Source organism: Triturus cristatus, chromosome 3_1 (genome assembly GCF_964204655.1).
Source record: "Triturus cristatus chromosome 3_1, aTriCri1.1, whole genome shotgun sequence".
Classification (NCBI taxonomy): domain Eukaryota; kingdom Metazoa; phylum Chordata; class Amphibia; order Caudata; family Salamandridae; genus Triturus; species Triturus cristatus.
This window is the reverse complement of record NC_140583.1, coordinates 1,156,619,811-1,156,636,150: the sequence shown is the minus strand read 5'-3', so window position 1 is coordinate 1,156,636,150 and position 16,340 is coordinate 1,156,619,811. Positions and strand designations below refer to the sequence as shown.

The following is a 16,340-nucleotide window of genomic DNA, read 5'->3' as shown; positions in this document are numbered from 1 at the left end:
AGAGACATTTAGTAGGTGAGTTTTCAAAGTGCTGCTGGCTGGCCTAGCGCTTGCGTTCATGCGTGCAGCCGGCAGCTTTCAGCAGCCGAGGTGCCATCTGGAGTTTTCACTTTTTCCACCGTCGTGCGCGCACCCCTGCTTTCACTTCGCGTGTTTGCTGGCGTGCACCCCTACTTTTATGTTTTTCGCACGATCACTTTCCTTTTGCTTGCTTCTCCACAAGCCAAACTTCACCCATCTCCAAGCCACCCACAACGTCCCCACTGCGTCGCCGTATTGTAAGTCTTCCTCCTGTCAAGCTACTTTTCTCCAGAAGCCAAACTTCTTTCCAACTCGAGCCATTCTCATGTTCTTTGCCTACCCAGCTTCTCTTGTAATGGTGATTCATATCTATTCAGATTATAGCAGTACACAAGGAGCATCAGAAGACTAGTCTCTCAGTTCCCATGCCTCCTGCAACGCACCACATAAATGCTTCAATATTCAGCGGCCACTCTCAAGATCTGAATCAGCAGTGGGGACCCTAAACACCTATTAAGCACACAAGTGTCTCTAGCTGGTTAGACTCAGCCTGCAGAATCACACTCCCGAAGTAGCCTTAAGGAGTAACTGTCAATAAAACGGTCCCTTTTATTACCTATGTTACAGTAAAACATTGTGAAATAGCCACACTCCTGAACATATGGGGTTCACAGGTAACTGACCCAGAACCATACTTTACATTCCACTCTGAAGCACGCGAACGATCTAGGATCAAGCGAGTCTCAACCCTCATTGTAACACCTCCTGCTGTGGTTACTTTGTTCTTAGTGCTGCTGGTTCATGATACTGCTCCCCTGTTTGTCTAGCTCTCCATCAAGTTTGCTATCCATATTAGAGCAAAGCACTGACCTTTGCTCTTGTACCTGCAAGTGGTGTACTTCAGGACTAGCTCTTGATGTCTGTAACTCAGTGAGCACCATCATGGTTATGACTTTGGTGAAGGAACCTGCACGGAGTGTTGCTGCCCACAAGTAATGTGCTCCTGGGATTGCTCCTGCTCACTATGCAGAAATCTTCTCACAGTGCATTTCACTGCTTGCATATTTTCCCTGTTTCCCTAGCTGGTCACTTGACAGTCTGATACAGCATCTGCACTGAAATTGACTCCATGCTGTCAGAGGTCCATCATAGGCAGCAATCTGTTGTTTAGTCACTGCCTGGTGTAATACCTATCCAATAGTCGTTCGCAAGCAGCCCTGCTACTGACAACACAAGACAAGTACAAAATACATATACAAATTATTGGAAAATGATGCCCTTAAAAATGAATGCTAGAGAAGCTAAAGACAAACTAGAGCTTTGGGCTGAACTCAAAAATAATTTTCACTATAAACAAACCCACAGATATTGGCTTTGTCAGAAAAGAAATCTCTGCATTGCTGACCACTACACTGACCGAGGCAACGCGATGTAGAAGGATCAGTCAACAGCGTTAAACAATGCACCCCTAAGTCCAAAGGTGTCATCACATAACAAGCCTTGGGAAAGCACATAAGTCTCAACAATACAAGATGTATTCTTCAATTATTTTGACATGTTGTACAGCAGGGCTAGCTATTGTGCAACACGGTTTGAAGTCAAACAACAAGCATTGGCATAGCCAATAGGTCTCGCCTTTGGGACCTTATAAGTGTTTAGCCATGCAGCAGTTGATGTAAGGATATTGTGCTGCATAACTAAATACTTATAAGGTCCCAAAAGCGAGACCTATTGGCTATGTCAATGCTTGTTTATTATGTAGCGGGTATATAGCAATTACTCTGGTAAAATGTATACATGGAACTATTGGTATGAAAGACACCTATGTATTTCTGAAATGGGAACAAAATATAGAGTTTAGAAACAGTAGATATTTGCACATTTCCGAAATTGGGAACACTCATACTAGCATGAGAATTATCGGTCATTTTTCAAAATGACTTATTTTTTACACATTATCTTTCATTTAGAAGACAGAAATGCATTGAAAGTCAATAGGTAATAACAGTTGCTTTACAAATCTGAATTACCCTAAGTCTCCCGATAAAAATAGTACATCACTTGTGTGGGTAGGCATAGTGCCCCAGACAGGAAACGGCTCAAAACGCAACGTGAACACACCACATTTTCACAATGAGAAATTACCCTTTTTTTGCAAAGTGCCTACCTGTAGTTTTTGAACCCTAGCTCTGCCGGCACCTAGGGAAACCTAGCGAACCTATACATTTTTGAAAACTAGACACCCAGGGGAATCCAGGATGGCGTGACTAGACTGCTTCTCACCAGGTTCTGTTACCCAGAATCCCTTGCAAACCTAAAATATTACCCAAAAAAACACATTTTCCTCACATTTCTGTGGTGGACATTTCTGCAATTTGCGTGGATCCACAAATTTACACCCGCCCCGCGTTCCCCAAAGTCTTCCGAGAAAAACGGTACTTTACTTGTGTGGGTAGGGCTAGTGCTTGCGACAGGAAAAGGCGCAAAAAGCAACGTGGACACACCACAATTTCACAGTGAAAAATGACCCGGTTTTGACAAAGTGCCTAGCTGTAGTTTTCTAACACTAGCTCTGCCGGCACCTAGGGAAACCTACCAAACCCACACATTTCTAAAAACTAGACACCGGGGGATTCCAGGGAGGTATGGCTTGCGTCGATCCCCCAATGTTTCCTTACCCAGAATCCCTTGCAAACCTCAAATTTAGCTGAAAAAATCTTTTTTCGCACATTTTTGTATGGGAAAGTTGTGACATCACCGGGCTGACACAAATTTCCTACCACCCAGCGTTCCCCGGGTCTCCCGATAAAAATAGTGCCTCACTCGTGTGGGAGGCCCAAGTACCCGCGACAGGCAAGGGCCCAAAACGTAGTGAGGCGACATCAACATTGCCGACCACAAAACAACCTGGTTTTGCAAGGGGAAGGGGAGGGGGGGGGGGTCACCTGGGTTTTTGGCCCCACGTTCGCCGGCCATCTAGGGAAACCTACCAAACCCACCCATTTCTGAAAACTAGACACCAACCGCTTTACAGGCCAATCACACACCTTTCATACGTGATACACACAGAACGATTCACACCATCAGGCACGAAACCAACACATTACAACACTCACAAAAAGGGACAAGGTACACCCTGCTTGAGAAAGACAGACAGAAAAGACAAATATTTCTGCACAACCACCTATTCTTCAAGCACACAGACATACTGGTTGGATTGGGCACGAGGGTGAGTGATGGTTCAGTATATACAGTTGTATTAACCAGAGATTTCACAAAAATGAAATGCACTGTTAATAATTGAAAGGAGGAGAAACTGAACCATTGACTCACAGCTCGTGAGCTGTAAAGCCACGACAAGGCACCAACCTCTTTACAGGCCATTCATACACCTTTCATACGTGTGACACATACAAAACCATTCACACAGGCCCAGCACATTACAACACTCACGCCAGCAGACAGCGCCATTCGAGGGCCCATCACTTTCACACGCCCACATTCCTGACACAGCAACCACACCAGCTCACGGATTTCATAGAGTGGCGTTTGACTAGCAGTGTGTGTAGTGACCAGCAGCAAGTCACTACTCACACACCGCCAGCCAAGCGCCCGTCTACGCACACTGCCAGCCAAGCGCCCGTCTACGCACACCACCAGCCAAGCGCCCGTCTACGCACACCACCAGCCAAGCGCCCGTCTACGCACACCACCAGCCAAGCGCCCGTCCACGCACACCGCCAGCCAAGCGCCCATCGGCGCACACCGCCAGCCAAGCGCCCATCGGCGCACACCGCCAGCCAAGCGCCCATCGGCGCACACCGCCAGCCAAGCACCCGTCCACGCACACCGCCAGCCAAGCACCAGTCCACGCACACCGCCAGCCAAGCACCAGTCCACGCACACCGCCAGTCAAGTGCCAGTCCACGCACACCGCAAGCCAAGCGCCAGTCCACGCACACCGCCAGCCAAGCGCCAGTCCACGCACACCGCCAGCCAAGCGCCAGCCCACTCACCGCCAGCCAAGCGCCAGTCCATGCACACCGCCAGCCAAGCGCCAGTCCACGCACACCGCCAGCCAAGCGCCAGTCCACGCACACCGCCAGCCAATCTCCAGTCCACGCACACCGTCCTAAATAAATTTTAAACAAGAAAGAAAACACAAACCAATTGCAACTAGATACAAAACCATAACTACAAAAACAACAGCAGTAACTAAAGACCTCATTCTATTGCCAAACGTGAAACTGAACAACTATATAAAACCATACAGACCAGGCAGTACACTATTAGACTCATGGTTGCTCCCAAAAACTGTTTTTAGTGTGATACAATCTGAAACATGAGGGGACACACAGCCCAGGATTGGAAGGATATTCGGCACAGTGCATACGACTCTCCTTCCGCACACCTCTTCGCAAGCAGACTCTACATCTCTTACAGGGATTGTTTTTTTTGGGCGTGGGAGGAATTAAATCAGGAAAGTGGCGATCTTTCAATCTAGCCACGTCCTCCACCACTCCAACTCTAGTAACACTTGCCTGTTCCACAACAACAAGGCTGTCTATCACAGACTGCTGAAACTGAACAAAATTCAACTTTGTCTCAGGAGATCACTCCTTGTACACAACAAAAGCATTGAAAGTTGCTAGATTGAAGAGATGGATGGCCAACTTTTTATACCAAATGTAAGCCTTACGAATAGCAGTGTAAGGTTCCAACCTCTGATCTACTCTATCAACACCACCCATGTGCTTATTGTAGTCTAAAATGCACACAGGTTTGCGTACTTCAGCAAACTGACCCCAAACATCCACAGGTAAAGTACTCTCATCATGGATGGTAGTCAGCATGTACACATCCCTCCTGTCCACAAATTTCGCAGCTAGTAGTTCATCACTACGCAAGGAATTGCATTGTTCCCTCTGAGGTTTTTGGGAAACAAGCTCTTTTGGATAACCTTTACAGTTAGAGCGGATTGTGCCACAAGCAAAAGTGTCCACTTTCAACAATTCCTTAAACAATTGCACAGCAGTGTAGAAGTTATCAAGGTACAAATGATGGCCTCTGTTAAACAGTCCTCTAGCAAGATCCCACACAATTTTCTCTGAAACTCCAAAAGTGGACGGACAACCAGGGGGGTCAATAGTGGAATCCCTACCAGTGTACACATGGAAATTAAAAACATATCCTGTCCTATTCTCAGACAACATATACAGTTTAATTCCATAACGTGCCCTCTTGCTAGGGATTTACTGCCTAAAAAACAAACGGCCCTTGAACAGGACCAAAGACTCATCAATAGATATTTCTTTCCCTGGAGTATAGATCTCGGAAAATCGATCTACAAAGTGAACAAGAACAGGCCAAATCTTAAAAAGACGCTCACAGTCAAGGTGGTCACAGTCAGGGTGATCTCGTGGCAACGCTAAAGTATTATCAACAAAATGCAGCATCCGAAGCAAAAGTATATACCGATCACGGGTCATAATCGCAGGATATATGGCCGTTGCCATCAAGGGACTGGTAGACCAATATGAAGCCATAGATGGCTTCCTTATCAGTCTCGTCAAACCCAAAAACTTCTTCATCTCATCCAGATTTGTGGGAGTCCACCGGGTAGCTCTAGAGTGGGGCTTAAGTGTGGCACGGTTGTCCCTCAAAAACTGTTCAGCATACAAATTAGTCTGCTGAACAATCTCAGCCAAAAATACATCATCCATAAACAACTGAAAAAATGTATATGCAAAAAAAATTCACAATCCACTCTACACCCTGCATCCACACTAAAGGCACGCAACACTGGCTGCACCATGTTTGGATCAACCCAGAGTCCAGCACTTTTAGTAGGAAACTTTGCAGCCTCAGGCTGCAATACCGATGTCTCTTGCTGCTCCATCGTCCCATCAGTGTACTCCTCTAAAACAGGCACTTCATCCGCACTGAGAGTAGCTTCATCATCCGATGATTCCATGTGGAGAGAAAACTCACTGCCTGAATCTTCCCCTCCCTCCTCTCCCTCAGATGCACTGTCAGTCTCATAATCCTGCTCAGAGGAAGATTCAAGAAGCATACCAACCACCTGCTGAGCAGTCATTCTACGGCTAGCCACAATCCTTACTAATAAAGGTAACTTGTCAAACAAGTCAACAACAACAAACACTTTGTAAAATAAGTAATAAACAAAATGCGTCTTTATCAGAAAGACTTATATACTCCAAAATTATACCACTCGCTTGCCAGAAGCAGCTAGACTCACCACCACCTACTCTGCACAGACACAGTAAGGATCAACAACATCCCACTAAAAAAGAAAAAGAAAAGAAAATGTCTACACATAAGACAATGCAAAACACATCGCAAAGAATTTCATGCTCAAAACACTAACTAACATGGTGCCTTTGACACCACTTACAAAAAAAATCATTCATGCATGACAATAATACTCTTTTGGAGTAAATACAACAAAAATGTTTTTCTTACCAAAAAAATGCCACTACGCAAAACTGCAGAACAACCACTGCCGAAACCGCAAACAGGAATCAAAAGCTTTACACTAGAATAAAAAGGAGAAATAAAACATTACAATCACATATGCAAATAATGCACTAGGTGGGCCTAAAAGCATAAGGCCGATCTGCCCCCACAGGGAGCAGAATCAGCCAAACAATTCACCCTTATAAAGGGGGAGCGACCCTTGCCCAAGTGGTCACTCCCCAACACCAACATTTAAATAGCCCTGGTGTCTACTGGCCTCTGCCCCCCTAGGGGACGGATGGGCCTGAAAACATAGGGCCGATCTGCCCCCAAAGGCAGAGGCCAAGGCAGTCAAATTGATTTCATTGCTCTGTCTGAATATTATAAACTGAAGTCCATATGCTTCACCATTCTAAAAACATTTTAGCAATCGTTTCCCTTTGTCTATTTAGTTTGACAAACAAAGCAGGAAAACACCTACAGTGGCACCACCAATATAAATAAGGGCCTGCTGTGTAATGGGCATCTATAAATCCTGACACTGACCTTGAAAAATTAGTGAATATAAACAGGCCTCACATTTTGACCTGTTTAGAGAGTGACATAAACCCAAAAAGTATACTGGAATCTTTTGCTCAAAACAATAAATCAAATGTTAAAGTTAGATAGAAAGCAAAACTCCCCCAAACCCATTCAATGGTTTAACAGTGAATGCTCAAGGAGCCATACCAACCTTATCCATGGCCCTAAAACAGAAGCCCAGAGACCTGGAGACTAAGATCCTGTAGATATTACTACCAACTGGTCCTCAACGGCCACAGAGAGACCATCAGGAAAGATGTGTGGAAGAGACTACAAGAAGCTAGTGTTGCCAAAGAATCGCGCCTCTTTTGGAAGACTGTTGATGCTCCTTTTTTCCAGGACAGTCACAATAGCTGCATTGATGCCACAATCCTTCACGTTTCTGAAGTTTAAAAGAGTAATTGCTCAGCCAGGAGCATGGGCAAGATGGCCCTCCCTACAATTCAGGAAGTAGCAAAGACAATAAATCAGACCTTGAGAAATAAAGAGCCTGGTCCTGATGGTATCTCGGTTGATATTTTTTTGGCAAATCCTGAGTTTGGCTCCCAGTGCTAACCAACATCCTAAGCTCTGTTACATTATAAGGCCCGCCAGAATCTTGGTCGAGTGTAATAATCGTCCCCATCTTCAAAAAGAGAGATCGGTCAAATTGCAAATGTTATCGCCCCATCTCCTTGATTGATTCTACATGTAAGTTAATGGGTAAGGTTTTACTGGATTGTCTAGAGTCATGGATCGCCGAAAAACTGAAATTCTCTGACATTCAATATGGTTTTAGGAGAGGTTTGGGCACTGTTGGACAATGCCTTAATGTTAATCTGGTGATTAGTAAATACACGTTGCGAAAAAACAGAAATCTTTATCTAGGATTTATAGACCTGACATCGGCCTTTGAATGGGTGGTGTGAGGGAAACTCTGGGAAAAGATTTTGGGAATGGGCATAGACTTATTCATGGTTTACTTTCTAGCTCAGATGCATCAGGATGTCACAGGCAAAGTCCGATATGTGGCAGAAGGTGAATTGACAGCCCCAATCAAAATGAATCATGAGGTTAGAGAAGGGTGTGTGCTACCCCTCCTTCTTGTTTTGCTTATATTGTACTGATCTGGAGAGCTATTTGAATGAGAGGACTGCAGATGTTCCAAGGGTGGGTCAGAGAAACCTCCCTGCATTATTAAATGCGGACGACTGTGTTTTGATCTCAAGAACATGAGTGTGCCTACAAATCCTTTTAAATAGATTTAACAATTTTATAAGTAATTTGGACCTAAAGACCAACACAACTAAATCACATGTCATGGTGGTGGGGAAAGCACACTCCAAATTAAGATCTTGTTTTATCAATAAGGATAAACTACTTCAGGTAACAAATTTCTTTTATTTGGCTGTCTCTTTTGACCATACGGCTCTTGGCTCCATCTTATTGAGGGCAGGAAGAGTAGCTTTGATAAAACTCTTGAGGCTCTATTCAATTTCGCAAAGACATTGGGCACCAAACCTATCGATACAATAATTAACACCTATATAACAAGGTGTTGTGCTGTCATCTTGTATGGGGCTAAGGTCTCTAGATTTTGTAATGTCACCACCCTACAAACAACAGAAAATGTCTTCCTAAAGAGACTAATGTTGGTTCCTTCTAGCCTGCCAAGTATTTTATGTTTATTTGAAGTAGGACTGATTCCCCTCATACCTTGTATTCAAATTGCCCCTATTATGTTATGGCGCTGAAGTTGGACTAATGATGAACCAGCCCTTAACTGAGCTATATTTCAGGATTGTTTAAGTTTGGACCATGCTCACAAAATACCCTGGCTTGGTTACATCAAGAGGCAGTTGGAACTCATAGGGAGGCGTAACTGCTTTATCAACCCTCAACTTATTACCACCGATATGAGCTATAGCTAAAACAGGAGCTTTTAATTGTTCAGACCGAGCGTAGGGAACGCATGGACTTCAGCAAGAAGCGTGTAGCTGACTACTTCTCCTTGGTTAGCATTGGAAGAATAGAGCCATACCTTTTGACCACTCTGAAAGATTTTACCTCATCAGATTTTGATTTAACATCGCCCACTTACTGGTTTCTTATCCCAGTAAAGCTTATTGCGACTCTCACCTGAACCCCTGTCCATGTGATTCCAACTCATTCAAACTTTTTCTGCGATCAATATTCTAAACCATGGAGAGAATGTATTATTCCATTACTGAGAACGTTGAATATTAGGAAATGTAGGCCAGCACTATTTTACCTTCAGCTCCTTCAAACAGAACACAAATGTCAAATGATTTATAAATTCATCTCTGCTGCAGTGCGTTTAAGGAATTTAGTAGGGAAATTACTAATTTTAACTCAGCACTGTATTTTATGCTAAAGATTTGCTCATACAGAGCATCGATTTTTTTGCATTGTGATGGGGCACTCTGCACTTTAAATGTCTCTCATGGCCAGATGAACTGCAAATCATAATGAAACCTGTACGATTGTAAATTTATTTTCAAGTATTAATTGTGCATTGGAGCTTACAAATAAGGACATTTTAACATATACATTTAAATACTTATGTGTGAGGAAATCATATCTTATATGAGTAGACACGGCCTATGCATAATGTGTAACGGTTTTTTATTATGCTTATGTCTTTCCTGCATTTTATGTATTTTTATGTTACTTTTATGGTAGTCAAACCGAATAAAGTTTGTTGACTGACTGACAGACTGACTAACCATTTTCTGTACTCATCCCTCCTCTGTCCCCCCTTGACCCAACTCAAACCTTATTTTAATACTGTGATCTTCAAAAGGACACATCCTAGACTCTTCCCTCCTGTATCTCTTCTTTGACTCACCCAAAACATCATTTTACCACTTTGATATCTCTAATAACTCTTTCTAGACTCTCCCCTCCACTGTCCTTCCTTTGACTCCTCCCAAACCTCATCTAACTAATGTGATCTCCCAAATAGCACTATCCAGAATCTTCCCTCCTCTATCCCTCTTTTATCCTATTCAATCAAACTAACAGATTCACATGTCCACCGCTCAAATTAACAGCTTGTATTTCCCTATACTAATCCACCAGTAATACTTTGGGTTCCGGAGTAGAATGCTACTCACCGAAAAGTGATTCAAAGCCTCGTCAGGATTAGTAAGCGCTATATAAATTCAATTACAAACTGCACATTTGTCATGTCCTTTCCCTGGTGAGATTGCCACTGAGTGCAAATAAGACTTTTTTGCCTCCTTTCCCATCTGTTTTCCGCAACCAGACATGGTGTCTTTTTGTGTTTCCTCGTTGTGTGTTATCAACTCTTGTCCATTCATTGGATAGTTTGTTCTCAGCTCTTCTTACCACTAATCTTAAATAATCTCAGACCTTCCCTTTCTCATCTATATCTCATTAACCAGTCTCATCCCTATTTTGACACTTCAGTCTCTTCTCCTGTTGTCGTCATGGAACCTTCACAGATCCCCTGCTCTGCCACAGAATTTCACACTGATGTGCTGCTCCACTTGCCACCAGCCTGGCATTCTAATGAGAGCTGGCGATGCTGAGTAACACAGATGGGGAAAAGGCAACGTTATCTGGCATACCTATACACGTTGTTGATAGCATGGCTGTTTGCCATCCTGTTTGTACCATGAATTCATTTGGGTGGGTGTTGACGCAGTGTTTAGCATCTGGGGAAGTGTCAGTCAAAAGAAGTTTAATTTGAGGAGGTAGCTCAAGGGCTGCGAGAGATGAGCTGGCGCAGCTAAGGTGAAAACAGTATAAATGCTTTGACACTGCGATGGACTCAGACTGCAAGGTACAATCTCTTAATTATGTGATGCGCCTAAGCAAGGCCTGCCCTAAGACAAAAGCCGTCTCAATGACGTTCTGAAACTTAGTTTGTGTTTTGGGGATTTTATTCATGACCTACAGTGGAAGGTATTTAAGTATCTTGTGATGGAGACACAGGGAAAGAGGACAGTTGATATAGTATGATCACAGCATGAATTCCCCCTGTCCATGATCACAAGAAGCATTGCTGTACTTTTTTTTTCTTTTTTCAGGACATTGCAGATTTGGCATTTGAGATGTCTGGGAGAAAACCACAGCCATTTCCCAGTGTCAGCAAAATAATTGCTGATATGCTTTTTAATCTCCTTCTGCAAGCACTTTTCCTCATCCAGGTAATGTTTATCTGTGTGTTTTTCATGCGTGCTAGTGCATTTCATGTGTGCTAGTGCATCCATCCCTTAACAGAATGGCAGTGTAAGTTGCCGTGTGCTCATGACGGAGCGGTTCCGTCATGCCACGACCGTTGGCGGCCGCTCCGCCCACGCGGCGCTGTTTCCCCACCTGTGCGGGGGGACAACGCAACTGGGCGGAGTCATGACGGAACCGCTCCGTCATGAGCACAGCTCAACCGTGGCTCATGACGGAGTGGCTCCGTCATGAGCACAGCGCCACCGCGCTGCCCCCCCGCACCCCCCAGCGCTGCGGCGGAATTCCCGCCGCAGCGAAGGGGTTAAAATTGTGCTTTGGATTGTAGGGACATTATACTGTGTAGAACACTGCTTCATTGCGTTTTAGACTTTTTTTATTAAAATTTTACATATCTGCTGCTTTGCCTCTATTTTTCTGCACTTTAAACTCCTACCTTCTCTGGCTGGTCCCCGTTCCGCCACGGCTTGTGCCGGTTGATGCGGAGCGACGTTAGGCCATTCCCGGGGGCTCTGTGCCGAAGAGTGACTTCCGGTTTTCACAACAGGTCAGCGTTCCAGCTCGCTCGCCACGCCCACTCCGCCTAAATAACGCGGATCGGGGCGCGGACGCGTGCAGCTTTAGACACTCCACCTGGTCTGTAACTGCTTGCTCTCTTACCGCTCCCTCGCTTATTTTAATGTTTTTAAAATTGTGCTTTGGATTGTAGGGACATTGTACTGTGTAGAACACTGCTTCATTGCGTTTTAGACTTTTTTTAATACAAATTTTACATATCTGCTGCTTTGCCTCTATTTTTCTGTACTTTAAACTCCTACCTTCTCTGGCTGGTCCCCGTTCCGCCACAGCTTGTGCCGGTTGATGCGGAGGGACGTTAGGCCATTCCTGGGGCGCTCTGTGCCGAAGAGTGACTTCCGGTTTTCACAACAGGTCAGCGTTCCAGCTCGCTCGCCACGCCCACTCCGCCTACATAACGCGGATCGGGGCGCGCCAAAGGCAAGCCCGTCTGCGCCCGTCTGCGCCAGACCGCTGCCAGACGCCCAGACTCCCGGTAGAAAGTCTTTAGACATCAGCACGATACTATGTTGCGCTACTCTAGCAGGGAGCTCCATCTTTTAAATCCTTGTAAAACTCTCTCTTTTAGCACGCATTCTCATCCATCTGTGTGCCACAAGAAACCTGATCCCGTAATCACTAGTAGACAAAACACGAGTACCCGCCGTCAGAAAGTAGGCAAGCTCCGTCCCAATGACATCAAAACTTCCTTAAATTCTGTGTCTGCCTTATATTTAAATGCAAGATCTTTACCCAAACACACGACCGAACTTTGGAGTCTCTTAGATGAAGAGAAGCCTGGGATATGTTTTATCACCGAGACCTGGCTTCAGGACTCTTCATCAGTGAGTGTAGCTTTAGCGTTTCCTCCCCAATATCATCTTACTCGACTTGATAGGAAAGCTGGAAGAGGTGGCGGGATTGCGGTTGCAACGGTGGCCCCTTTAAGGGTCCGTGTACTAGATTCTCTTTCTTCTACCAAGCTAGAGATCTTAATTTTCTCTATAGACACGCCTGGCTCGGAATCATGGAATGGGGCCCTGATTTATAGACCCCCGGGTCCTAAGGCGGATTTTGCTAATCTGCTGCTAGAATTTATCGTACCATATGTACTAGCAGCAGATACATTTATTTTACTTGGAGATTTTAATTATCATGCTGAATTGTTGTTCGATTCGGATTTAGCTCATCTTATCGGTGCAATGCTTACTTTAGGATTAACGCAGCAGGTGATTGGACCTACTCATTCAGCGGGCCACACTTTAGACTTAGTATTTACTAATTCTCTTAAATTTAATACTAACTCTCCTCGCACTGTTCTATGGACGGATCATTCTATCCTTAAATTTAGTATGCCCATAGAGATACCTAGCAAAGTGAGCCCAAAAGAAGGCATCTGGATCCGGCCCAGGCGTAAACTGTCCACGGATACTTTTTTATCTCGCATTGAGCCTTTATTACGAGGCGAGAAGGTGGATGCGGTAGAATCCGCTGCCATCAATTTTGATTCTTCTATTTTAAAAGCTCTGGATATAGTCCTTCAACCTACCAAGGTCCAAGTAAAAAACAACGCCTCACCTTGGTTCTCAGCTTCATTAAAAATGGATAAACAACAAAGTCGGGCGGCCGAACGTCAGTGGAGGAAATCCAAATCTGATGAACACCGTAGGAATTATAAACAGCTTCATTCAATCTACATTAATAATATTAAATCCGCAAAAAAGGCCTACCTTACACAGCGCATCAACAATGCGGCACACTCGAGCAAAGAATTATTCAAAATATTGAAGGAATTCACCGCCCCCTCGGTCGAACAATCTTCTTTTGCGCCCACACAGGAGTGGGTTGATTCTATCTCACTGCTCTTTGATAATAAAATCAAAGCTATATATGCTTCATTTCCATCTTTGGAAAACGCCCATGGTTGCCATAAAATTAATGTGAGTGAACCTATCTCTCTTCCAGAATCCAACAGTGCCCTTTTCTTAACCGAGTTTGAACCCATAACAAAGAGTGAAGTCTCTGAAAGTTTAGGAAGGATCAAATCTGGTTCCCCAGATGACCCTTTTCCCCCTTGTGCTTGTGCTAAAATTCTACCTCTATTTGTGTATGCTCTAACAACTTTTTTTAATTTATCTTTGAATCAAGCCACGGTCCCACGGAAATGGAAACTTGCACCGGTTAAGCCCATCCTTAAAAAACCCCGAGCTGATCCCAGTCTGTCTGCTAATTATCGCCCCATCTCTCTGCTCCCCTATTTCAGGAAGGCTTTGGAATTTTTAGTCAATAAACGTCTTACTGTCTTCCTTGAGACAAATAGGCTTCTAGATCCCTCACAATCTGGCTTCCGTGCGGCTCATAGCACTGAGACCGCAGTTATCGAAGTTGTGGACAATATCAGGCTAGCTTTGGACCATCAAGAATCTGCAATACTGGTCCTTCTGGACCTGTCCGCAGCGTTAAACACAGTCTCCCACAGCATCCTCAAACATCGTCTGTGGGAGGTGGGTATTAGGGGGAAGGCCTTTAACTGTTTTGAGAGTTACCTGGCAGACCGTTTTACTACGGTCCCTGTGGATGGGATTGTTTCCAAAACATATCCAGTAACAGTTGGGGTTCCACAGGGCTCTATTCTTAGCCCCATGCTATTTAATGTTTACTTAACACCTTTAGCTGATATCATCAGGACCCATGGCTTTGAAACAATATCCTACGCAGATGACACTCAGTTGTTAGTCACCTGTAATTCTGACCAAGTTGATGTGCAAGCCCGCTTTAAAAGTTGTATGATCCGGATCAACGACTGGATGAATCTGAATAAGCTCCAACTGAATGACGGTAAGACGGAAGTTATCCTATTTGGGAAAGCAGAACAGCTTTGGACTTGTGACTGGTGGCCGGTAGAGCTGGGCCCCTGTCCTCTGCCAAAGCTAGCAGTTCGCAACCTGGGCATCACAATTGATAACTCTTTGTCTTTGAAGACCCATATAAATCAAGTGCTTGGGACTTGTTTTGGGATTATGTGCATGCTACGTAAGATCTTTAAGTGGCTACCTTTGGGAGCAAGGAAACCTTTGGTTCAGGGTCTCATAATCAGCCGCTTGGATTATGGCAATGCCCTGTTCACCGGACTCAACCAAGATTTACTTTCCAAGCTTCAGATTCTCCAAAAAACGGCCGCTAGACTGGTTCTCAATCTTCCTTCCCGTTCTCCCTCTGTCCCTACTCTTAAAACCTTGCATTGGCTTTCAGTTCGCCAAAGAGGGCGCTTTAAAATTCTAAGTCTCACCCACAAGATAATGCATGGAGCTGTTCCACTGTATCTTGCAAAAAAACTTCAATGGTATGTTCCTGGACGCTCTTTGCGGTCCAGCACCAGATTCTTTCTTGCCCAACCACGCTTCCAGACGGTACGCAATGGGGGCCGATCTTTTTCATAATTAGCCCCATTACTCTGGAATAAACTTCCTTTGGAGCTAGCGTCTATAACCGACCATGTACTTTTTCGCAGAAAGCTGAAGACTTGGCTTTTTGCTAATTAAATTTAGGTACCTGAGCATTTCAGTCACTGTACGTTCCTTTGTCTTGGTTGCAAGCGCCCTGAGTCCTTTTGGTGATATGTGCACTCCACAAAAACATTTGACATTTTGACATTTAACATTTGACATGATGAAGACACTATCTCTGGTATCCTGGATTTCGTAGCACCTCTACAACAAAAAAATGCCTCCCCCAAAATCTCCAAACCCTGGTTTAACGACAACCTAAACTCTGAATGCTGCAACTTAAGGACAGCAGAATGTTTTTGGAGATCCAAACCTTCCTTGGATCATCTAAAAGTCCTTACATTGGTAAGGAGCTCCAATAATAAAAAAAATCAAGAGTGCTAAGGCCGATTACTTCAAATCCAAACTTATTCAAGCCTCAAATCGGCCCAAGAAACGTTTTGAAATTGTCAAACAACAATCAGCGAAAGTACCCAACCACCTTGACTCGGGAGACGACTCTCCTTCATGCGACTGTCTGGCTGCTTTCTTTATGGAGAAAACTAAACTCATCAGTATTAACCTTGAATCTAAGAGGGCCCTTCTTCCATCATATGAGATTGTGGCTCTCTGAGAGGCTCGAGCCACTTAGTATTAGCACCAAGGACAAGGCCACTTGGGGCTCTTTCACTGCCATCAGTGAAAACGACATCTACAAAACCCTTCTAATCACTTCAGTGACCCTTTGCCACCGAGTGTCTTCAAAGAAATCAAGGATGCCTTCATCCCCCTTTGGACAAAGATTGTCAACGTTTCATTATCACAAGGCAAGATCTCCGAATGTCTAAAAGCAGCTCAGGTATCGCCCATTCTTAAAAAACGGAATGCAGACAGAACTGATCTCAACAACTTTTGCCCCATCTCCAACATCCCCACTCTGGCAAAGCTCCTTGAAAAATGCGTGCAATCGCAACTTTGCGCTCACATTGAGAATTTCAAACTCTTGGATCA

At 44.4% G+C, this 16,340-nt stretch overlaps 1 protein-coding gene across 4 annotated transcripts in view; it reads left to right on the top strand.

Annotated features, from left to right (window-relative positions):
- Window positions 1-16,340, top strand: part of EI24 (EI24 autophagy associated transmembrane protein) — a 331,213-nt gene that overhangs the window by 117,457 nt on the left and 197,416 nt on the right. For 2 of the 4 annotated variants that reach the window (XM_085646022.1, XM_085646023.1), the window contains exon 7: window positions 11,136-11,255. The exons of the other annotated variants lie outside the window; for them this stretch is intronic. In XM_085646022.1, coding sequence (XP_085502148.1) covers window positions 11,136-11,255 — 120 coding nt within the window. The remainder of the gene's footprint in view (window positions 1-11,135; window positions 11,256-16,340) is intronic. 4 annotated transcript variants of the gene reach the window in all.